Below are 21,787 nucleotides of genomic sequence, written 5' to 3' on the forward strand. Positions count from 1 at the left end.
GAATCTGATGCTGCCCTTGGGGGAAAATGGGGGGCAGAGCTGGAGTCCTTGGAGAGTCGTGCTGAGGGGGTTGTGGAGGGGGTTGGCATTCAAGGCTGCAGTGTCCCAGTGTGACCAGCAGAGGGCAGGCAGAGCCTGGAGAATGCCATCTTGGTCCTTAACCACTCAGCCTCCAGACGTCAGAAGGAAGGGGCTGTGAATCCCACCTCAGGCCCAGCCAGGTACCCAGTCCACAGCGCCACAGTGTCAAGGCTTTCATGGACTAGAATCAGACTTCCAAGGGGCTGGACCTGGCTGACAGTGTGGCTTTGTTTCTTTTACCCTTAGCCCTGAGTGCTTCCCAATGGGATAGTGCCCCCCACTCAGGGGGCCCCATTCCTTCCTTGAGGTTGAGCACAGTCACCAAAAGGCAGTATAGAGTGGCGGTTAAAAGCTCCAGCTTGAACAGGCATATGTTCAAGCTGCCAGGCTAAGCCTCACTTCTTCCCCTGTGAATGGAGCTCTAGGATAACTGTGAGCTTGCGTTGTGCCTGGAGGTCTCTTAACATGCGGTCTGGGTGCTGATGTCTGCTCAGTACATAGCAGTTACAAGATTTTAAAAAGATCTATATTCAGGTGTTAAGACCCCAGACTAGGCCTGAGTTGACCACTTCCACACCGATCCCCCGAACCCCCTTGAAGGGCCTTGGGAGCTCTCCCATCTGCCTCTGATCATCCTCACCACAGCTGTGAGTCATCACGCACACACAGCAGATCGCAGTCTGTGCTTGTGAAGTTAACAGCAGCTACTGCTTATTGGGCGTTTCCTGACGTTTATATGGTGTTTCATGGTTTACAAAGTGCCGTGTAAGTTCATCTATGGAGCAAACTGTAAAGGCGGGGTAGGGGGAGCGGGGGCGGGGGGCGGGCAAAGGCCGTGCTCGGTTTGAGCAAGACAGACCAGGGAGCCGACTGGGGACAGGAGAGAGAGGGAGCTGGCGAGTGAAGAGGCAGAGTGTGTGTGGTGTTCGCTGTACCTCTGTTAACCCAGCGCCCCGGTGAGGCGGGCAACCCTGTTTCCTGGTCAGGGAGGTTTTCAAGGAAGAGGTATCCAAAACTGGGTGGAGAAGAGTGTCCCAGACAAAAAGCCTGGGAGTGCGCGGCCAGCAGGGAGGCTGCCGGGGAGTGTGGGTCAGGGGTGGGGCAGAGCTGGAGCAAGATATGAAAAATGAGCCCTTTGTGGGCACCTGTCCTTGCGTGCGCTTCCGGAGACCAGGCCAGGCTAGGAGGTCCCTGCATTGGGTCAAACCCACTTCCTTAGACTTGCTAACGGCCACCGCGAATGGAGACCCTCCTCTGTGCCAGGTGCTGTGCAACGTGCTCTGTCCCTTGGTTCTTTAAATCCATACCACAAAGCAGCTGCTATTTTCATCCCCATTCCACAGATGAGGAATCTGAGGCTCAGGGAGGCAAAATCTCTCCCTAGACCACAGAGCCCATGAATGGCAGCGCTGGGCTGCAAACCTCCTTCCCCGAGCCTCAATATTGCCATCTGCCACAGCGCCAGGGGGAGGCTGGAAAGCGCCCGCCTCGAACATCCCCGGAGGTCCTACCGCCCTCAGGACGGGCAAGTGGCCGACCAGGCCAGTGCTTGGCGTATCAGTTTCAATCCCTGGGAAGAAGGTTAAATACCTCCGAGGGGCCCATTGAGGCGGTGGCAGTAAGGGAGGGGGTGACCAAGTGACTTTCAAAGGGGCCTGAATGCCTGGCTGGCCCCTCCCCCTGAGGAGGGGGCCCTGCTTCCTCCCAGCCTAATGATATTCCGGACTCAGCCCTCGTCTTTGGCGGCAGTTTAACCCCAGCCTGGGCGGATTTCTTTCTCACTGATCTCAGCTTGACACCCAATTAGCACAAGAATGGGAGGAGGAAGCCTGCGAGAGGCGCCTCCCAGCCTCCCGGGGCGCACGAGGGGAGCAGGCGGGAAGACAAAGGGCAGCGGGCAGGGGGGCACCCGCGCCCTCGGCTCCCCCCTGCAGACCCTGCCATTGTCTCCCCGGTTGCTTCAGAGGGGCTGGAGGCCAACGCCCGGGCTGGCCGGCCTGCTGGAGGGGACTGGGGATGGGGCCCAAGCCCTTCTGCCTAGATCCCAGGGGAAAGCATTTGGGTGATCAGGACCCAACGGGAGGCCGCTGGGGTCAGTGATGCTGAAGGCGCTACAACCTGGGATTGCGGCCCGACACTTAGGGCCTGTGGGCAAACCACTGGTTCTGAGCCTTGATTTTCTCGTTTGGAAAATGGGGATAAGAGTAGTCCCCATGAGCGGTCAGTCAGGCAGCGCATGTACCGCACCCGGCAGGTGTAAGGCGGGCATTCAATAAACACTCCTTGAATGAATATGTTAAACTAATATTGTTACTAATTAAGAGGTTGAGTGGGTAGGGGCGCCTGAGTCCTGGGATCAAGCCCTGCATCGGGCTCGCTGCTCAGCGGAGAGCCTGCTTCCCCCCTCCCCTTCTCTGCCTGCCCCTCTGCCTACCTGTGCTCTCTCTGTTAAATAAAAAAATTTTAAAAATTAAAAAAAAAAAGGTTGAGTGGGGTAGGCTTCAGGTCAGGAGAAGGATTTTCTGAGACCCAGGCATTCACAACATGGGCTGATGATGGTGATGATGATGATGATTTTAACTTTTATTTGAGAGAGGGAGAGGGAGAAGCAGACTCCCTGATGAGCAGAGACCATAGGGCTTGATCCAGGGACTTCAGGATCACGACCTGAGTGAAAGGCAGATGATCACCCAGACTGAGCTACCCAGGCACCCCTAGAACGGGCTGATTTACCCAGAAGGGAACTCCCATCTCTGGGACTAAGCAAGAAGCTAGAGGAATCCCTGTCTGTTGAGATGTGGGAAGATGCCCTCTTCCTAGGTGACCTCTCCCACCTACCATTCCTTTGGATTTGGGCTTAGGTGTGACTTCCAGGGAAGCCTTCCCCTGATACCAGTGCTGGATTAGGGCCCTCCTCCAGCTCCCCCAGGGCCCTATCCTCCCCCTTTAGAACACTGATCACACCGCATGGTCCATTTTTACATTTCTGTGTCTTCTCCTAGAACAGCCCCAGAAGGGCAGGGACCTGTTGGTTTTTTTCACTGTTGTGTTCCCAGCACCAGCACTGGGCCAGGCACTTAATAGGCGCTTAGTGAATGTTTGTCAGATGGCTGGCGCCCTTCAAATGCTCCCTAGCTCTCGAGTTCCAGCCCCAGGAGGGGACAGTTCCCAGGGTGAGAGGATACTCAATGCATAGAGGGTGAGCTGAGATCAGAGGCTCAAGGGCTCTGAACACCTTCTAGGAAGGCCCTTATCTTGTTGGCAAAAAGAAGCCAGTGAATGGCTTGGAGTGGGGAGTGGTATGTGTTCACTCACTCATCCCGCACTTACCAAACCCGTACAATTACAAAGCTCCTTACCTCAAGCCGAGGATCAAAGAGGAATCAAGCAAGATTTCTGCCCTGCAGGAGCTGGGTCTAATGGAAGAATCTTAGAATATTTTTGCTGAAAGTACCTTAGATCATTTGGGCCCCAACCTTCTTTAAAGATTGGGGAAACTCAGTTCCAGAGAGGGAAAGTGACCAACCCCCACAGCATGGTACACGTGGGGCCTTTCCATTTACTGCAGGATTCCTTTGTGCCCTTTGAGGACCAGGGCTCTGTCTCATTTGTCCTCACTTTGCCAGTGCCCTGGAACCGTGCCTAATACATTGAAATGGCTCACGGTTCTCCATGGAGTCAAACTGTACAGTGAAGTCAAGGCCAGAATGAGGGAGGTGGGAGGCAGGCAGAGACACAGGTACAGGTGCTGGGTGCTGGTGGTGGTGGAAGACTGGGGGAGGGTTGCAAAATCAGCTTAGACAGGAGATGAATCCAAATCGGTGATTTGAATATGGCAGAGAATTAAGAACAATGTCCAAAGTTTCTTGAGTGTTTCAGTGGGTGGCAGTCGTATCCTTGAAATGGGGAACACAGGGGAGGACCTATTTTAGGGAAGGAGGCATATGCCTAGAACTCAGTCCTTGCTATAACCCTCTGAGTTAGGGGTTGCTGTTATCCCTATTTTACAGATGAGGAAACTGAGGCACAAACATGTAAGTTAAGGGACTTAAAGAAAATAGCTAGAAGTGGTGGGACCTGGGTATAAAGCTGGGAGGTGAATGCCTAGATGCTGCTGCTGCCTTTTTTTTTTTTTTTTTTAAGATTTTATTTATTTGATGGATAGAGATCAGAAGTAGGCAGTGAAAGAGGAGGAAGCAGGCTCCCTGCTGAGCAGAGAGCCTGATGTGGGGCTCGATCCCAGGACAGGGATCATGACTGGAGCCAAAGGCAGAGGATTTAACCCACTGAGTCACACAGGCGCCCCCCACCTTTTTTTTTAAGATTTTACTTATTAGACCTAGAGAGAATGAGTGCGGGGAGGGCCAGAGGGAGGTGAGTCTCAAGCCAACTCCTTGCTGAGCACAGAGCCTGGTCCAGGATTCAATCTCACAACTCCTGAAATCACGGCCAAAGCCAAAGAATCAAAAGCCTAACTGACTGTGCCAGGCGGGCGCCCTGAACTCCTTGCCCTTAACCATTATATCATTCCACCATTGACCATCAGGCTACCCCACTGTAGGCTACCAATGCTCAGTTCAATTTGGAAGTGTGGTTTAGACGCCCTGGGACTCCAATTCTCCAATTCTCCCCTGGGCTTTTGTAACAAGCTCTAGTGGTCTCCTAGACCTTGTTCTTCCTTGTTCTCCTTCAAACCATTTACACTGCAGCAAGTAAGGATATTTTATTTTACTTTTTTAGTTTTTTTCTTTTTTAAAAGATTTTATTTATTTATTTATTTATTGACAGAGACAGACACAGCAAGAGAGGGAACAGAAGCAGGGGCAGTGGGAGAGGTAGAAGCAGGCTTCCCACTGAGCAGGGATCTCGATTCGGGGCTCGATCCCAGGATCCTGGAATCATGACCTGAGCCGAAGGCAGATGCTTAATGACTGAGCCAGCCAGGGGCCCCTAGTTGTTGTTTTTTTTTTTTTTAAGATTTATTTATTTGAGAGAGACTGCACATGAGTGGGGAGAGGGGCAGAGGAATAGGGAGAGTGAGAATCTGAAGCAGACACCTGCTGAGCTCAGAGCCTGACTCGGGGCTGGATCTCAGGATCCTGAGATCATGACCTGAACTGAAATCAAGTCGGATGCTCAACGGACTGAGCCACCCAGGTGCCCCAGGTAAGCATATTTTAAAACATAGTTCAAATGTCACCCCTTTCCCCCAAACCTTTCAGAGACCTCCCACTGCTCTTAGAACAGAGACTGAAATTCTTACCTGGCTCCCAAGGTATGATTTGGCCCCTGCCCCCTTTCTAGCCTCATCTCTTGCCAGGCCTTCTGCTTCCCAACTTCCTAGTTCCCTTTTTGGGGTGCTCCAGCATGGTCTCCCACCCAGAGCCTTTACAGCTTCTGTTCTCCTTACTGGAATGCTCCCAGAGGTTTCTCTACCCCTCACATCCACCTACTTTATTCAGGCTTTAGAGTGCAGTTCGGACCCAGCACAGTGTGTTTTCTTTTTGAAGTTCGTGTCACTTCAGAGCACTTCCTTCTGTTTGAGATTTTATATTTATTAGTATGATTAGTTCGTTTATTTGATTACAGCCATCTTCGCCCACTAGCCTGTGAATGCCCTAAAGGCACGAACCTCGCCCATCGCGTTCACCACTGCACCTATAGCAGTCACCAAGATGACGGGTACACGGAGGACCGGCAAGAAGTACCTATTGAGTGAGTAAAACCCAAATCGATAACCAAAGGGGCGGGTGGACAGCGACTCAATAGCTCAGGAGAGATTGCTGGGCTGGAAATAAAGATTTGCAGTCGCTTATAATTCAAGTGAAGACGAATGGACGTGCTCCCCAAGCGCTGTGCGGACCTAAGATTTGTAACGTGGCTCACAGGTACTGTGCGAAGATGCCCGGGCTCCCGCCACGCCGTGGCTCGCACAAGCCGCGGTCCCCCCAGCCCTCTGAACCCCTCACTAAAAAGCAGAGGGAGACCAAGTCAAGAGCCTCCAGCAGCGCCGGGACCTACCCTCCTCCGCTCCTTGCTCCCGGCCTTCCTCCAATAGTTGCGGAGAATGGCTCCCTGGGTGCCGCCTCTTCCGTCCACAGCGACCGGAAGTGGGGCGGGAGCGCCGGAAGTTGATGGGAATTTCCTGTGAGCTCGGCTTCCTCAACATGGCAGCGCCCTTGTCAGTGGAGGTGGAGTTCGGGTGAGTCGCAGAACTGGGGCGCCGTGGGGATGGATTGAAGTCGTCGGGCCGGAACTCCCCTCCCTCTGCTTTGGGCCCCGTCACGACCGAATCGCTGAGGCTCCCGGCGCCTTCCCAGAGCTACGCCACCCGCCTCAGAGAGTCTGAGAGGCTCGGTCTCCCTTGGCGACGGGGCCGTATGTCCGGGAATAGAGGCGCAAGGCGAGGAATGGAGGTGCCCTTTGGGCACTCCTCAGTGCCCTGTGCCCTGTGCCCTGCCGGACCCACTAGGCGTGACGGTTAGCTGGCGGCCTCCTTACCTTCCTTGATAATCCCGTTTTGGACCAGGCCCGTGTGTCTGGCATCTGAGCTCCTAGAACCGAGAAGGACCACCCTTCACCCCCCAGATTTCTTCCCCTGGGCAGCAGTTTCTTGCACGGTTACTAGAACCTGTTTCTCTTGGGATATGTAGCCAAGACGGGACTCCTTCTCTCTTTCAAGATTTAGGAGTGTTAAACAGACCTGAAGCCCTTTCAGGATCTTCAGGATGAACTTGCTGATAGCCTTCTGCAGATCTTGAGTCAGGTGGAAATGTGGGGATAAATAAAGAGCACAGTGAAGGAGGCTAAGTTGACAGTACAGCATGTGTGAGACGAGAGGAGTGGGATTGGGGCACACACACCAACAGCTGAAGAAAACCCAGATCAGGGAGGAAGTCTCCTTAAGCCACTATCTTCAGTCCCTTACAGACAGGTTTGTCGTGTGATTTCAGAGCTGAGAAAGACCACAGAGCGTAGAGAGAAGGCAAAGAAACTGAGACCCAACAGATGGGTGGTAGAATTAGGGTCACATGAGAAAAGCCGGTACTAGATGTGTGTGTGCACGTGTGTGTGAAGATAAACAAGCCAAGGCTTATATGAAAGGGGAAGTCTGAAACGGGAATCTAAAACCTCTACCCGTAAATGCCTTTCCTTCCATTGGGAGCCCGCAGTTTCTTTCATGTTTTCCCTTCACTGGGTAGTCCATTCAGTAACCATTTATTGAGTGCCTATCATGTGCCAGGCAGTGAGCCAGGCACTGAGGATACAAGGATAAATAGAACTCTGTCCATGTCCTCCAGTGTTCAGTGTTTCTGTCCGTTAGAATAAGGGAGTAGTTTCATGAATGTTAACTGCGTTTTAATTGACAATATTGTCTGGCCCCATGGGTCCAGTTAGAATGATACTGGGCTGGCCTCCTGTCTATTTTGCTTCACTGACCCCTTGGCTCAGCTATACACCCACCCTACCCCAGGCCTTCGTAGCTTGGATGTTCTAGGAGGATCCCTGCTGTTTTGACCTCTCCTGAAAAGGGAGAAGCTGCAGGCTGCCGGTGTTAAGGGCTATCTGGAGTGCGCTTACCTTTCATTCTTACTGAGTCAGACATGGTATTTGTTCATCAGGAATGTGTCTGCCAGGTACTGTGCTGGCAGCAGTGGTCAGTCCTTCTATGAGGAAGATATGGCCCCCGCCTTCCAGAGCTTACAGACTAACTTAATTACCCCTTTTTTTAGCCTAAATATCTCTAGCTTCAGCCTCCCTCACCCTCAAGAGCAAGAGTGAGCCCCACAACTTTCCTCCCCTGTCTCCCCATCTCCTAACACCTCCTGTCACTGACACAGCATCCCATGAGAACGGCACCTTCTCAGGAAGCAAGACTGTCTAAGATGTATGCCAAACCCAGTTTCCTTCTCTCTTTGTCCCAGTGCATGTTTCGCCCTTAGCTTCTCTTTCATTATCTACATTTCTTAGTGGATTTCCTTCACCCATCGCTGTGAACCTGAGCAGATTTGCAAAGAAACTGCCTTGCCCATCATCCTCTCCCTTCTGTCTCTTGAGGGCCACTCTGGTCCTTGAAGAGTCCAGTTAGGATTTTGCCTCTTTCCCCTGAGCAGATGTGGTTCTGTCAGTCCCCCACCAGCTTTGACAAACTCTCTAGAAGAACTCTCACACCTTTCACTCTCTTGTCAGGAACCAGTTCTTCCGTCCTTTGTTGTGCTTCCTGAACTATCCTGAGCAGCAAATCTCCTCCTATCACACAAGATTCAGAGTATGCAGTGGAGATGTGTTGTGTGTCCCTGCAGTCCAGATGTGCGATTATCATCCCTTTTCCTTATTCCTGAGACTGGTCGGTGTTGGCAAAGGGAGGTAGGGCCATCGAGGCCAGAGAAGAAGGAGAAATGGGCATTTTCATTTATTCGGCAAATACTTCTTGAGTGCCTACTGTGTGTCAGACCCTGTTTTAGGCAGAGCTTATAGTCTAGCAGGTAGAAGGGAAATTAAACAAAACAAAAAATACATGAGATGAGCTAACGGAGATAAGCTAGAAACAGTGAGGGCAGTTTGGGGATCATCTGTACCAGCCACTAGTACCAGCAAACACTGCCATCAGGAATTAGGGGTGGAGGGAAGATGAAGTAGCTTCAGATGTAACTCCTTAACTGAGCAGACCCTGTAGGACATCAGAATGTTTGGCTTTGGTTCTCTTCTGTGACCAAAACAGGCCCCTTGCCCGCCTTCCTGAATCTCTCCAGAGGCTGGGTGTTCACCTTCCTCCCCTCCAGATGCGCTGGCAGTAGAAATGCCAACCCCTCCCTTGGGGGCCCAGTGAACCCAGTGGTGACAGGTCACTCTGAGCGAGACTGCTTCTCCCATTCTCTGCTTGCAAAGGGAAAAACAGCCTTGGCCTCTGAGCCTGGTACCACCAGGTTTGGCCACTCTTGGTTGTTTGCCTGGGTCCCAGTGCCTCCAGTTCCCACCCCTCTTCTCTGACCCCCAACTCCTAAGCCCCTTGCCTGTCACCCTCCCCCACCCCAGCTGCTGCATGTGCCAGCCCCCACCCAGGAGAGAACGAGGCTCTTGGAAGGGGATAAATGGAGGCTCTGTGCAGGCCTGCAGCTGAAATGGCCCTGCGCGCGGCCACAGATGGGCCTCCTCTCCCCCTCCACATTTCTGCATCAACAAAGCGTGACCTTGTTTAGATGACAGTCGCCCCATGTTTCCCCCATGACAATGCTTGCCTTGCCTTTGCCTCCCAGTGGACTGTCTCAGGACATCTCTGTTCTCTGAAATTGGGAAAGGGTGGCGGGGTGGGAAGCGTCACATCCATCACAAGTCTGTTAAGGCCTTCTCAGTTAAGATCCACGTGAAGTCTGAGATGGGAATCAGGAGACCCAGAGGAAGAAGCACTATGGGGCATTGAAAGAGCCCTGGTGTCCTCTTCATAAGCCGCAGCTTCTGGACTTGGCTCCAAGCATCTCTGTGTCCCAGCTTCCCCTTGGCCGGGTCCTGGCATACGGAAGTGAACCAAGATCTACCTTCAAGGGGCTTTCTGACCTTGGGGAGTCTGGTTTTCTTTCTGCCAAAGTTGCTGGGGCTGAGCAGAAATCAGTTGGAATTTAGATCTTACTTCAGCCACTGCTTGTATGACTTTGGACAAGTCAGTTAACGTCTCTGGGCCTCGGTCTGCTTCTCCGTTGGATGGAACATGATAATGTTTGCCTTCCTTCCTCCTTACCTGGGATGCTCTGCGGATGAAATGAGATGAAGAGAGTTCTAGTAAATGGCAAAGTTACTGCTCAGCCCCGTGGAGTCTCAGCCTGCAGCACTGTGGTGTGCCCACCAGGCCAGCAGTGAGTGGCACAAACAGAGACATTTCAGACCCACCCCTGGCCGGCGGAAACCCCTCAACACGCAGGGTCTCCGTCGTGTCTGATGCTGGTTCCTCAACACTTGTGTAGATAGAAAGAGATTGAGGCTTGGGAACACGAAGTCACGTGCCCGGGGTCTGGGCATCAGGTAGAGGTGGAGCGTGGTCTCCATCTCAGGGCAAGGGCTCCAAAGCTTGTGCCCCACACCCATATACTGAGCTGCCTCTTGAGAGAGCAGAGGAGTCAAAATGAGACTCTGCAAACTTGGGTGCCTGATCATTGGTAGAAATTATTTACATCCCACTTGTCCGTATCAGGAAGTCACGTGTGCGAATCAGCCGCATACTTGTACTCGAGCTGCCCCTGGGCCTTAGTCTGTGCATCTCCTGGGCTTCTCATGTCAGCCCCTCCCTCCTCAGTTCTCATCCTCGGCTGGGTTTTTGCAGGAGCTCACCTGGTCATCTTTCTCTGGCTCTCCTTTGCAGAGGCGGCGCGGAGCTCCTTTTTGACGGCATAAAGAAACATCAGGTCACCTTACCTGGACAGGAGGAGCCCTGTGAGTATGCGCTTCCCGAGCCCCTCTCTGGGGGCTGCTGAGCAGGAGTCTAAGGGGTCACTCAGCCCTGTGCCGGAGGGAATGGGTAGGCTCTCCCTGGCCAGTGGGAGGAGAGTAAGGAAGAGACATCACCAGAGTACCCTTCCCCCGTGCTCTCTGGGATGAGCCCGCTTTGCAGGAGGGACATAGCGTAGCTTAGTCCTTACAGATGCAGGTTCTTTATTCAGACAGGCTGGAGTCTGGATCTCCTTAAAACCTCAGGCCTGGCGGAGCCTCACCTCTCTGAGCGTTAGTGTCCTTACATAGGCGGTAGGGACGGAAGTCCTTATGCGCTAAAAGCTATAGCATGCGTCTCCGTTGTTATTCGATGGCAGCAGAGCGGTGTCCTCATGAAGGGAGTCACCTTTATCAAGGATGGAACAGTGTGGATGGGCTCACATGGTGAGAGGATTTAGATGAGGCGGAAAGTATCCAGCCGGAGAGGATAGGGACATCAACTAAGGGACACGGGGTTTTTCATTCATCTGTCCGAGCACTCGTTCATCTTCCTGTCGCAAGTATGTATTGAGCACCTCCTGTGTGACAGACCACGAGCCAGGCGCCGGGGAGACATGCGAATATGAGCCAGTTCCTGCCTTCACGCTGGGGGGTGGGGTTCGAAGAGGTAACTTGCAGGCGTCCAGCTGGGTACATGTCCATGTAGCCCGGAGGCAGGAGCCTGGGCATGGCAACCCCAGAGGTGCTCAGCGGCCCTGGCAGTGGGTCCTCACAGGAACAGGACGCTTAGGAATGAGAGCCCATCTCCGCCTCGGGCTGAGATGCTTCTGGCGGTGGGGAGGGAAAATCAGTCCTATGAGGAGGTAGGGGACTGGGGTTCATGGAAGCGGGCAGATGAGAAATGGTCGTGAGGTCTGACAGGGTTCTTCTGGAGCTGGACACACATCTGTGGGAACCAGTTGCCCAAATTCACTGGCTGCCAAGGCTGTCTGTGACCCTCCCTTGGGTTGGGGAGCAGTGGCACAGTGGTGGGGAGGGCGTGTCTGTGTGCCACATTCCGAGCCTGCGGGACATTGGCCAAAGCACAGGACGCTGCTGTCCTTGACCTGGAAGTGGGCGCAAGCTGGGGTAAAATGTCAGGACTGGGGGACTGTGCGTCCCCACTGGGGGAAGACCCGGGAAGATATTTCTTCGTTAGACAGATGGCCACACACAGCCTGAGGAGGGCACGAGGGGCTCTCAGAAGAAGCCTGTCAGAGGGGTGCCTGGTGGCTCAGTGGGTTAAAGCCTCTGCCTTTGGCTCAGGTCGTGATCCCAGGGTCCTGGGATCAAGCCTCTCACATCGGGCTCTCTGCTCAGCAGGGAGCCTGCTTCCTCCTCTCTCTCTGCCTGCTTCTCTGCCTACTTGTGATCTCTGTCTGTCAAATGAATAAATAAAATCTTAAAAAAAAAAAAAAGCCTGTCAGAGATCCTGGCTGGGAAGTTAGTGAAGCCTCAGGAGTTAGGATTCATTTCCCCTGCGTTTGCATGGTGCGGACGTCCCCAGGCTTAGTGACTCCAGCTGCTGTCCTTCGTCCAGTGGCTGAACGGCTGCCGTGGGCCAGAGCTGGAAGAAGTGCTCACTCCGAGGCTATGGTTGCCAGATCTTGTTCTGGTGCCTTCTTTGTATCAGGCACAGTGCTAGCTGCTGGGCACGCGGTGGTGAGCAAAACACTTGCGGTTCTTGCCCTACATAGAATATAGCGGAAGGGGATGCAGGCTGCAAACCAGGAAACGCCGAATGTGGTGGGCATTGGCGTCAGGAAAGCAGACAGGTGTTTCGAGGGAGAACACGTGGTGAGGGAAGGCCTTGAAAGGGATGACTTTGAGGTGAAGGCCTGAAGGGCAGAAAGCAGCCAGCCTGATAAGTTGGGAGGGAGAGTGGAGGGAGAGCAGATGTGCAGGGGGCCCATTCCAGGCAGAGGGGGTGGCTCTTGTGAGGGCCTCCAGGTCAGTGGCCTCTGGGTGGCCTTCAGTCCAGGAACCGAAGAAGGGCCAGTGTGATGAGGACCACAGGCTGTTGGGCATGGTAGGCACAACCTCAGTTGGTTGTGCAAGTAATTGTCACAGATTCTTAGATGGTGGCCGCCATTACTGTTCCCATTTTAAAAACTGGAAACCCCAACTCAGAGGTGTCAAGGGTCATCTTAGTCCACACCATGCAGTTATTTAAATGGCTGAGCTGGGATTTAGAACCAGATTTTAGGGTCTCCGAAGTCCTTGCATGGTGCCACGACTCCCTGAGTCCCATGACCTCTCGCGCCTGCAGTGTATTTTCTGGTTTCTGCACTTTTCGTTCGTTCGTTCGTTCGCTCATTCGTTCATTCATGCCTTCAACAGCTACTTTAATTTTTGTAATGACCCCAGTAGATATTATATATGATCAAGGAAACCAAACCTCAGAGAGAGACCTGTCCAGAGTTATCTGAGTAGGGAGGCGGGGCTAAGACCCAGGTAGCTGATCTCTCCTCCTCTGTTCACTGTTTAGCAGGTAGCTGGGGCCTACCCTCCCACCTCTGGGATGGCAGAGAAGCAGGCATGGGAGAGAAGCTGAAATGGCCCCTTGACTTAGTCTCTGGGCCCTTGGCTGTGGGTTTCCATCCCTAGTCCCATGTTTGCCCTGCTGTGCCCAGAGACGTAGGTCACAGCGCAGCCGCAGAGCCGGCTGGCAGCTGCCAGGCATCACCCTGGCACACAGGAGCCCAGCGGGTGCCGCCGGCAGAGTCTCACTCTTCCCCCCGGCCCGTGCCCAGCTCTGTCGCCTGGCAGCCTTCCCAGCCCAGGGGCTGCCACTTGGCCAAGCAGGTCTTGGAGACTCCGGCAGAGAAAATAGCAACCATAAGATTATGGATTGTGACAAGTCTCACAAACAAGGGGACTCCAGGGCCCTGGGTCCCGGGCCAGGGGAGAGCTTCTAACCCAGCCAACTTGGGAAAAGAGGATGGGCAAGACCAAAGGGGGCAAGCCTGCCCGAGGAGCTCTGGCAGTACATGTTTGCAGATCCTTTCTTCTGTGGGTCTCTTTTTTCCTGTCTGTGAAACGGGACGTCAGGCCAGAGTTAGTCTTTTTTGAGCTGGTTACCCGTTGAACAGCTGCAGTTCAGAAAAGTTGCTTCCAGATCTGAGCACACAATTCTGGACATGAGGATGTGTTGTTGGTGAGAAGTGTGCTTATCGAGGGGGACGTTCTAACAGCCATCTCTGAGGAACAGGCCATCTCCTTGATTGGCAGGGGTTGGTAGGCGCCATCAGTTTCGGACATGGTGGCCACTGGGGGCTGGTTTTTAGGCATCAAGGTCTCTTCAGTGCAAGGCTCCCAGCCTGTGATGGGTCAGTGGCCTGGAGCAAACCCAAAACGGCAGGGGAGACAGACTGTCCCTGTGTGGGCCTTACCTGCCCTGGTCCCCAGGAGGAGACACCAGGCCTCACCTTTCCCTGCCCTTCTCCCTCTTCCCTGCCTTTGTATTGCAGGGTGGCTGGCCTGGGAGCTGGAGCTCCCTGCGCTTTAAACTGCTTAGCATGCATTTCACAACCTCTCTGGGGCCAGCTGTTCCTTTCTCTGCTCTGGGGCCTGTTTGCTGATCCCCTCCCCACCGCCCTCCTCTCCCCCAACCCCTCCCAGTCCCTGTGCAAAATTGCTTTTGAAAAGATCCACTTTCTGCTTAATTAAACAATGAGGAGCGTCCCCTGCACATCTGTAAACCTCCTTCTGAGGCCAGTTTAGCCCACAAACTGCTCCATTCTTAGCCCCATTCACTTGTAAATGGACCCTCTGATGTTCCCTCTACCCTCTCTTCTCCTTTACTCCCCCCATCCCTGCTCTTTCTTCTCCCTTTTCAACTAAGGTCTGGGGTGGGCTCCCAGAAGAGCCTGGAGCCTGGTGGACTTGGTGGGAACTGGAGCAGTTTAACCTTATGGAGGAGAAGACTTAGGGGAACCAGCTCTCCCAGATCTGAGTGGCGTGGGGAAGAGGGGCCGCTTTTGTTGGTGTGGTCGCCATGGACCAGCAAGGCTCCTTGCGGGGAGTGTCAGGAAGACAGATTTCTGGTTAGGAGAAAAGCTCTCCCTGGAGGTTGTCCAAGAGAGGCTGGATGTGGGTCTCTTACAGTTGGGATTCAATAATAGATAAGACCTTTTCAGCCCTAGAAGGTAGGATGGACATGGGTGGAGGGGCCCTGCCACAGTGGAGGGTCAGTATCCCCAGACAAGGACAGTCTACTGGAGCGGGAGATCCTGGCAGGAGCTTCTGTAGGTGCTCCCTAAGAGTGGTGTGCATGGTGCCCCTTTGCCGGCAGCTGGCAGCCAAGAGGATAAGGAGCCTTGAGTCACTGTGGCCAAATGGACATTGTCGTGTGTGTTGGACACTCCACAGGGCCTGCTGCTGCCTTGTGCCTGAACCAGCAATGGTTTGAGGTTTGGACTGCTGTCCCCATTAGTCAGAGGCTGACCCTGAGACTGAAAGGCGGGGTGACTTCCTGCCCAGGGCATCTGGCAACGAGCAGCCCGGGGTCTCCTGGCTCCGGAAGCCCAGGCCTTGGCCACCCTGTCGCAGAGCAGCGGCTGAGTGCTCGGGCCAGGCTTCCTCACCGGAGACCTCATATTGGGTGCTCATCTGGCGCCTGTGTTGTGGGCGCCCCCCCAGCCTCAGAATGGGATTCCTTCCATCTGGGTTGTCAGGGAGCATGTTAGGGCTCTGAACATCCAAAATGGAGGGAAGGGGCCACCTGGCTGGCTCAGTCAGCAGAACATCGGACTCTTGATCTTGGGGTCGTGAGTTCAAGTCCCACGTTGGATATAGAGGTTACTTGAAAAAAATAAATCAATAAAACGATTTTTATAAGTAATTAAATAAAGTGGAGGGAAGGCCAGTGTCTGGGGCCCCCTCACCATTCCTAATCCCCCCATTCCTTCATCGCCTTTCCTGCTTCTGATGGCAAGGTCATGGGTCCCTCGGAAAGCCCCAGCCAGTCCCAGAGCTATCCGATGAGTGGACCCCACCTGCCAGGCTGTCCAGGCAGAATCCCCAGGGGGCCAGGGGCCTGCGCAGAGCCTGCAGAAGCTCAGGACACTGGGAGAGGGCAAAGGGTACAGGTTTCTCCTCTGGATCACAGAACGATTACGGCATGGAGGTGCTGGGAGCCCCATGTGGATCGTCTTACTCGGTCCTCACGATACCCCTGTTATTGGCATTCTTACCCTTCCCACTTCCCCGGGAGGGAAGCTGAGGCTCAGAGAACCCTGTGGCCAAGGAAGGGTTAAGCAGAGTCAGGGACTGGTGGCTCTGGGGGATCTCCCGTGCACCTTCAGGAAGTAATAGCTCAAACCCAGAACCAGGACTGTCTCTGTTCTCAACCTCTCCTCCCTGCTCTGCAGTGTCCACGTGTCAGTGGACATCACAGGCGGGTTCTTTACGTGAGACTCGGTGCTGTGTGCTGGGGGCCAGTGCCGGGTCCTCGGGACACACTCCAGTTCATAACGGTCACGCGTGCATTTGAGCTGGATCTTGATACTGCGTGTCACCAGAGAAACACGGAGCACATTTGGGGTTCACAAGGAAGGAGAGGCCTCTTCCAGAGCAGACCTATCTCAAGACCCCTGCACGCCCTGCATGGTCCGGCCCCTGGTGACTGCTCTGGCCTCCTCTCGTGCTGATCTTCTTGTCTTCTCTATTCTGTTACCTTGAACCTGCCGATCCCATCTTGCCTCAGATCTTTATGTATGTTCCTTCTTCTGCCCGGGGTGCTTCTCCCTTCCGCTCTACTCATCCTTCAGGCCTCGGCATCAACCCGAACATCTCAGAACAGTTTTCCTGCCCCGCACTAAGGAGATAGCCTTTATGGCAACTAATTCAATCATTGGTGGCCGTCTCCCCTGCTAGCCTGTTAACTCCCTGAGGGTGGGCTCTACATCTGCTGTCTTCCTAGCACCTGGCACATAGTAGTTGCTCAATAAATATTTGTCTTGTGAACGACTGCATGGGATCCCAGGAGAGAAGCCGCCCTCAGTGGAAGTGGGAAGGCAGGAGGACCTAGAGGGGGAAGGTGAACGGGAGATCCCCCAGAGCCACCAGTCCCCGACTCTGCTTAACCCTTCCTCCTCCCCTGGGCACCTTTGGAAGCCGACCATCTGGCTTGGAAGCTATTTGCATATTGTCTGGGCCTCAGCAAGCCTAGCAAGATGTCCCTGGGGGTGTGTTTCAGGCCAGGCTGAGTGGCCCTTGCAAGGCCTCCCTGCGAAGGGAGCAGTGAGTAAGAGTTCCAACTCTCCCCACCCCCAAATCCAGGCATGGGGGAACAATACGGCGACCTCACCATGGAAACAGGCTATCAAGAATGTGGGCAGGCCTGGGGGCCACAGAGGAGGGAGGGAGTGACCTCAGCAAAGAGGAGCATCATGATAAATGAGCCTATACCGACAGCAGACTCACCCCCCAGTCCACCCCTCTGGGACTCCATGATGGTGCCATCTCTCGGATGACCCCAACATGACCACTAGCCCTCCCCCCCCCTTCCCCCAGCCTGCCCAGAGTGGAGCAGAAACCCCCTCCTTTTGGAGGGAGCCCAGGCCCTTAACCCAACTGGGTCCTGATTCTGTACAGGCTAGCCGGGGCCGTGGAGGTGCAGCTGGTGGCCCTGGGGCCAGGCACTGCCCGGCGCCTCTCCGCTCCTCCACACACACAGGCACAACCCCGCCTGCCGCGGCTGGCTGATGGATGTGTCAGACCCCGGCGGCCGTATCGAGCGGCCACAAGATGTATGGGCTGGCGGCCCACCAGACAGTGCCAAGATGGTGGCCGAGGGGGAGCCTCTGAAACCAGGCCTCAGTGGGGAGCCCAGCCAGGAGTCCGAATGGACTGCAGCTAGTTGGAGGCGACACTCCACAGTCCCTGCCCACTCCAGGGACCATGAGGGCTCCAATCTGCTTTGTTTAAAAGCAGGAATTACAGCCGAAAGGCTGCAGCCTCAGGTCTTGGACACTCTGCCCATGGCCCTGTGCTCCGCTGGCGGATGATCCGGGGAAGCTGGCACGGAGCAGAGTGAACGGGGCCATCCTGGTGCAGCGTGCCGGCCTCCCAGGAGGGTGGCATGCAGGTCAGGGAGAATGGTCTAGAACTCTGGCCAAGGCCGGTTCTGTGGTGGAGACACGCCACTGGGCCAAGACTGGGGCAGAGTGGAGCTTCTCGGCCAAGCAGCGTTTTCCGCAGCGGCAGGTTGGGGCTCTCGCTCTGTGCAGAGAAACCAAGACGCTGCCTGGGCCCGTCCCCAGCTTCGCCCCTGAGCTCTGCTCATGCGTGGGTCCAGGACAGCAGACCCCTCTGGGAGACTAAGTCAGGATGGAGGTGGCTGGCCCCAAGCCTCTACCGGCTTCCTGGAGACTAGTTGTCTCCCTGGGCCTTCAGCCCTCAAGTGGTCTCGGGGAGAGAAGGAACTCCTGCAGCCTCAGGGACATCTGTTGGAGGACTGGATGGTTGAGAGCCGTGGGCCTTGAGGAGTTTATGGAGGCAGCTGTCAGTGTGCTGTGGTCTGGGACCCTGTTCCTAGGAAAGGAGAGGTGATCGGGACACAGGCGGCTCAGAACCTCCATGTGGTGTGCCTAGAGCTCAGTGGCTGTCCCGGAACCCCTGAGGGGCTGATCTCAGTGTCCACGCTGAACCTTGTGCCTCTTCAGGGCCGTCCCCGGCCTGGGGACGCTCTGTGAAGCTGGGGGTAGCAGGACAGTGATTTGTCAGCGGCCCTGGCTGGTGAAGGGTCCTTCTGTCCTTCTGCCAGAGGAAATTAACTGATGTTATCGGCTCAGCAATTGTTTTTCTTCCCTCACAAAGGGAAATATATGCAGACCCCCTGAGAGCAAAGCTGAGTCCTCCCCATCTGGGACTGGCTGGAGAGAGAAGGTGGAGGGGTCCTTCAGGGCCCTTCAGGAGCCCGTCTGTCAGGAGGGCTTGTCGCCTCTCAGACCTGAGCAGTACCACTTTCTCTGAAGGCCTCTCTGGCAGGATGCTGGTCCCCTGACCCCCTTCCTCACTCTGGGAATCTGCAAGTCCAGGGCCATGAGAACCTGGTCTCAAGGCGGCCCCTTACACCCCATGTTCCCTTCCTTCTGATCCAGGCAAGGCTCTGGGGGCCGGGAATCGTTGGGGTTTGACACGAGTTCGTTCTGTGCCTTCGTCTCTAGGGGTCATCCGGGACCTCCTTGTCTGGATCAAGAAGAACTTGCTAAAAGAGCGGCCAGAGTTGTTCATCCAGGGAGACAGCGTGTGAGTCCCTTTCTTCCCTTCCCTGAGGAGGGCAGGTGGGGGCGGGGGGCGGGGAGGAGGTTTGAGCCCCTATCTTTGGGATCACCCACAGCTTTTTCAGGGTCCTGTTCTCCCCGTTATCCTCCTTCCATCTCTGGGCCTCAGCTACTCTCTCCATACAGGAAGTCCTGACAAAAAGATGCTGCCCACAGTCCCTTGCATCCCTCGACAGTCTGGGGCTCTGGTTGTCCCATAGAACTTCCTGTGATGCTGGAAATGCTGTGTATTCTGTGCTGTTCCTCGTAGTAGCTGCTAAGCACATGAGCCTGTGGAGCCCTAGAAATGCAAATAGTGCCTCAGAGATACCGTACTGGAGGGCACAGGTGTGAAATTCCAGGGAATCACTGTGCACACGGGCACACACGCAGGTGCACACACACACGTGCACTGGGGTGAGCACACCCCTATCCCTAGCCGAGAGCTTCTTGACCTGTCCCAGACCTAGCCCAGCCTCCTGGGAAAAGGGGCACGCTCCCTGTGCCAGGGAGTCACTCTGCTTCTGCAAGAAGGCAGCCTAATGTGTAAGAGAGGTGGGCAAGGCACTTGTGGGTCCCAGTCATTATCCCCTTGAGGCAGAGGTCACCAGCCGGGGCTAAGGCTGCCGTTCAAGCCCTGGCTCAGGTCATGGTCCAGCCATCATGGAGGTCACACCCCCCCACCCCCCGCCAAGGACAGTAGTGCTTCCTGGGCTATTGCGAGCAGGGGCCAGGAGGGTACCTGTCCGGTTGTCAGCCTCCCCTGCCTCACACCAGGACGGGCTGCTCTCGGGGTTGTGGGTACTTGAGGCCCCGGGCAGCCTTCCCTGATTCCAAGGAGCCAAGAGAGCCTCTGCTCCAGGACGGGCCTGTGGGAGGCCCCAGAGAGTGAGGTGAGACCCCTGGAAAAATATGCTGCCGCTAGTGGTTACCGGCATAGACACAGGCGGGCAGGCGCCTGACACGCATCATCCCGGCTCATCCTGGCGCAGACCTGGGAAGATGGCTGTGTAGCTTGTGCCATTTTCAGATGAGGAAACTGGTGCTCAGAGAATCAAAATGAGTTGTCTGTGGTCTGGGAGGTGGTGTTGGAATTTGTACCCATTTTCCAGATCATCCCAAAGGCTATGACTGGCCTGGTTTCCTTTAGATTCAGTGTCCCCTCCACTTCCTGGGTGCTTTTTAATCCTCACCTCAGGAGGACAAGGTCCCACCACATTGTCCTCCAGTCTCTACCCCTCTGCCGCCTACTACCTCCCGTCCTTCCCTCACTGCTGCTCACACCCTCTTTCCCACAGGCGGCCAGGAATTCTGGTGCTGATTAACGATGCGGACTGGGAACTGCTGGTCAGTACCTCAGGAGACATCCCTCCCCTCACTGCTGCCCCAGGACAGTCTTGGGTCTTTCATCAGGCCCGGTGGGCGTAGCTGACTAGCCCCCTGTCCCACTTGGCTTCTAAACTGGGGCCACTGAACTGTCCCACCCCAGGGAGGAAGGAGCAGGGAGCAGGGGGAGGTGATGCCCTCTCCTTCTTCCTGAAGATTTGCAGGTTAATGTGCAGGGCACCCATTTTTCTGGTAGATTTTCTCCTCTCCTGAAGTGGCCAGGCCCCCTCCTCCCCTCCCGCCAGCTGAGGAGAAGCCCCTAACGGTCTCCTCCTCTCTCTCCTGGGCCAGGGCGAGCTGGACTACCAGCTGCAGGACCAAGACAGCATCCTCTTCATATCCACGCTGCACGGTGGCTGAGGACCCTACTCTGTGCCCGGGCTCCCATGGGTTGGGGAGAAGAGCACAGTCAGACATCCCCTGGGGCCCCGCTTCCAGGTCTCCCTGTCCCCCTTGGCCGCTTTCTTCCCGGCTCTGTCCCCCGAGCTCCCTCCAGGCAGGGAAAAGAGGCCAGGTGCTAAAAATGAGCCTTTCTCAGGCACGTGAGTGGGGGCAGGCGGGCTCAGCCCTGCGTCCTCCCCCAGCAGCCGAGGTGGGGGAGGGTGCCCCTCTGGTTTGTTATAACAGGAGGGGGCTCCCTGGCCAGGTGACCCAGCTGCCGTCTACTCCTTGTGTCTCCGTCCAAACACCAAGTGACCACTGACAAGGCACTCCAGCTCCCGGGCTCTGGTGTCTTCATGGGGAAGATGAATGGACTGGAATAGCTGATAGGAGGCCCCTCCCTTCTCCAAGATAGGAGGAGTCTCTGCCTCAATTTCCCCATCTAGACAGCAGAGGGCTATGGCTGTCCCCCACTGATATCATTATGGAACCCCACCTGGGGTCCCCTATTCAGTGCTGACTCCCCCCTCCCAGCAGCTGCTCTCCCAACCACACCCCTCCTCCTGCTCCCCCATCCCCAGCCCTTGACCCTGGCTGGCCTTCCCCCCCAACAGGCCACCAGATGGGCTCCTAAGACCCTCCCCCAGCAAAAGGCTGCCTGCAGCTCGTTCTGGAGAGGGAGAGCGAGGAGCAGGCAAAAGCTTGGACTGGCACATAGAGGCCTGGGGGGTCAGAGGGCCTCAGTTTCCTCCTCAACAGCAACTGAATATTTATAAGTATCTGAAAGCAGGCGTGGTCCTTGATGGCACAAATGTAGACTTGATCTCCTTTCCCACCTCCTGCAGGAAGCAGGATGGGGGCAGGCAGCACCTGGTAGGCAGGGTGGTTTGCCCCTCCTCCCTCCATGCCTTCTGGAAGTCTTGGGGCCTCAGTGACTGCAACAGCTGGCCTTGGGCAAATAAAAGACTAGGTTGTTTACTAGCTTTGCCTGGAGTTTTCATCCTTAGAAACCAGTGGCACCCCAGAACCCCCCAGCCATGGTCCCTGGTCCAACCTCTCTGCCCTTAGCCTAGGGCTTTCAGAGCTGCCCTTCACCCAAAAAGAGGGCAGGGGTTAAAACCCAGACTACACAGACGGTCTGGGAGAGAGTGGTCTGATAGGGCCATCTGGAGAAGGGGATGGCAGAGCCTGTCCATGCTGACCAGTCTGGG

The 21,787-nt window shown here is 55.2% G+C and overlaps 1 protein-coding gene across 1 annotated transcript; it reads left to right on the forward strand.

Moving 5' to 3' along the window:
- Positions 1 to 6,213: 6,213 nt before the first annotated feature.
- Positions 6,214 to 21,559, forward strand: LOC111145800 (ubiquitin related modifier 1). Its single transcript, XM_022501028.1, has 5 exons — positions 6,214 to 6,283; positions 10,436 to 10,506; positions 18,714 to 18,795; positions 20,108 to 20,156; positions 20,487 to 21,559. Exons 1-5 carry the CDS (start codon positions 6,216 to 6,218, stop codon positions 20,553 to 20,555), a joined length of 339 nt encoding a protein of 112 aa, XP_022356736.1. The 5' UTR covers positions 6,214 to 6,215; the 3' UTR covers positions 20,556 to 21,559.
- Positions 21,560 to 21,787: the final 228 nt, after the last annotated feature.

This window comes from Enhydra lutris, unplaced genomic scaffold (assembly GCF_002288905.1).
Source record: "Enhydra lutris kenyoni isolate GAN:26980312 unplaced genomic scaffold, ASM228890v2 scaffoldscaffold13, whole genome shotgun sequence".
Taxonomy (NCBI): Eukaryota; Metazoa; Chordata; class Mammalia; order Carnivora; family Mustelidae; genus Enhydra; species Enhydra lutris.

Bases quoted from the DNA above. Each gene is read 5' to 3' on its own strand.
- LOC111145800 (XM_022501028.1), top strand. From the start codon at position 6,216: ATGGGAATTTCCTGTGAGCTCGGCTTCCTCAACATGGCAGCGCCCTTG. The intron at 6,284-10,435 runs GTGAGTCGCAGA...TCTCCTTTGCAG, and splicing joins TCAGTGGAGGTGGAGTTCGG to AGGCGGCGCGGAGCTCCTTT. The intron at 18,796-20,107 runs GTGAGTCCCTTT...TCTTTCCCACAG, and splicing joins TTCATCCAGGGAGACAGCGT to GCGGCCAGGAATTCTGGTGC.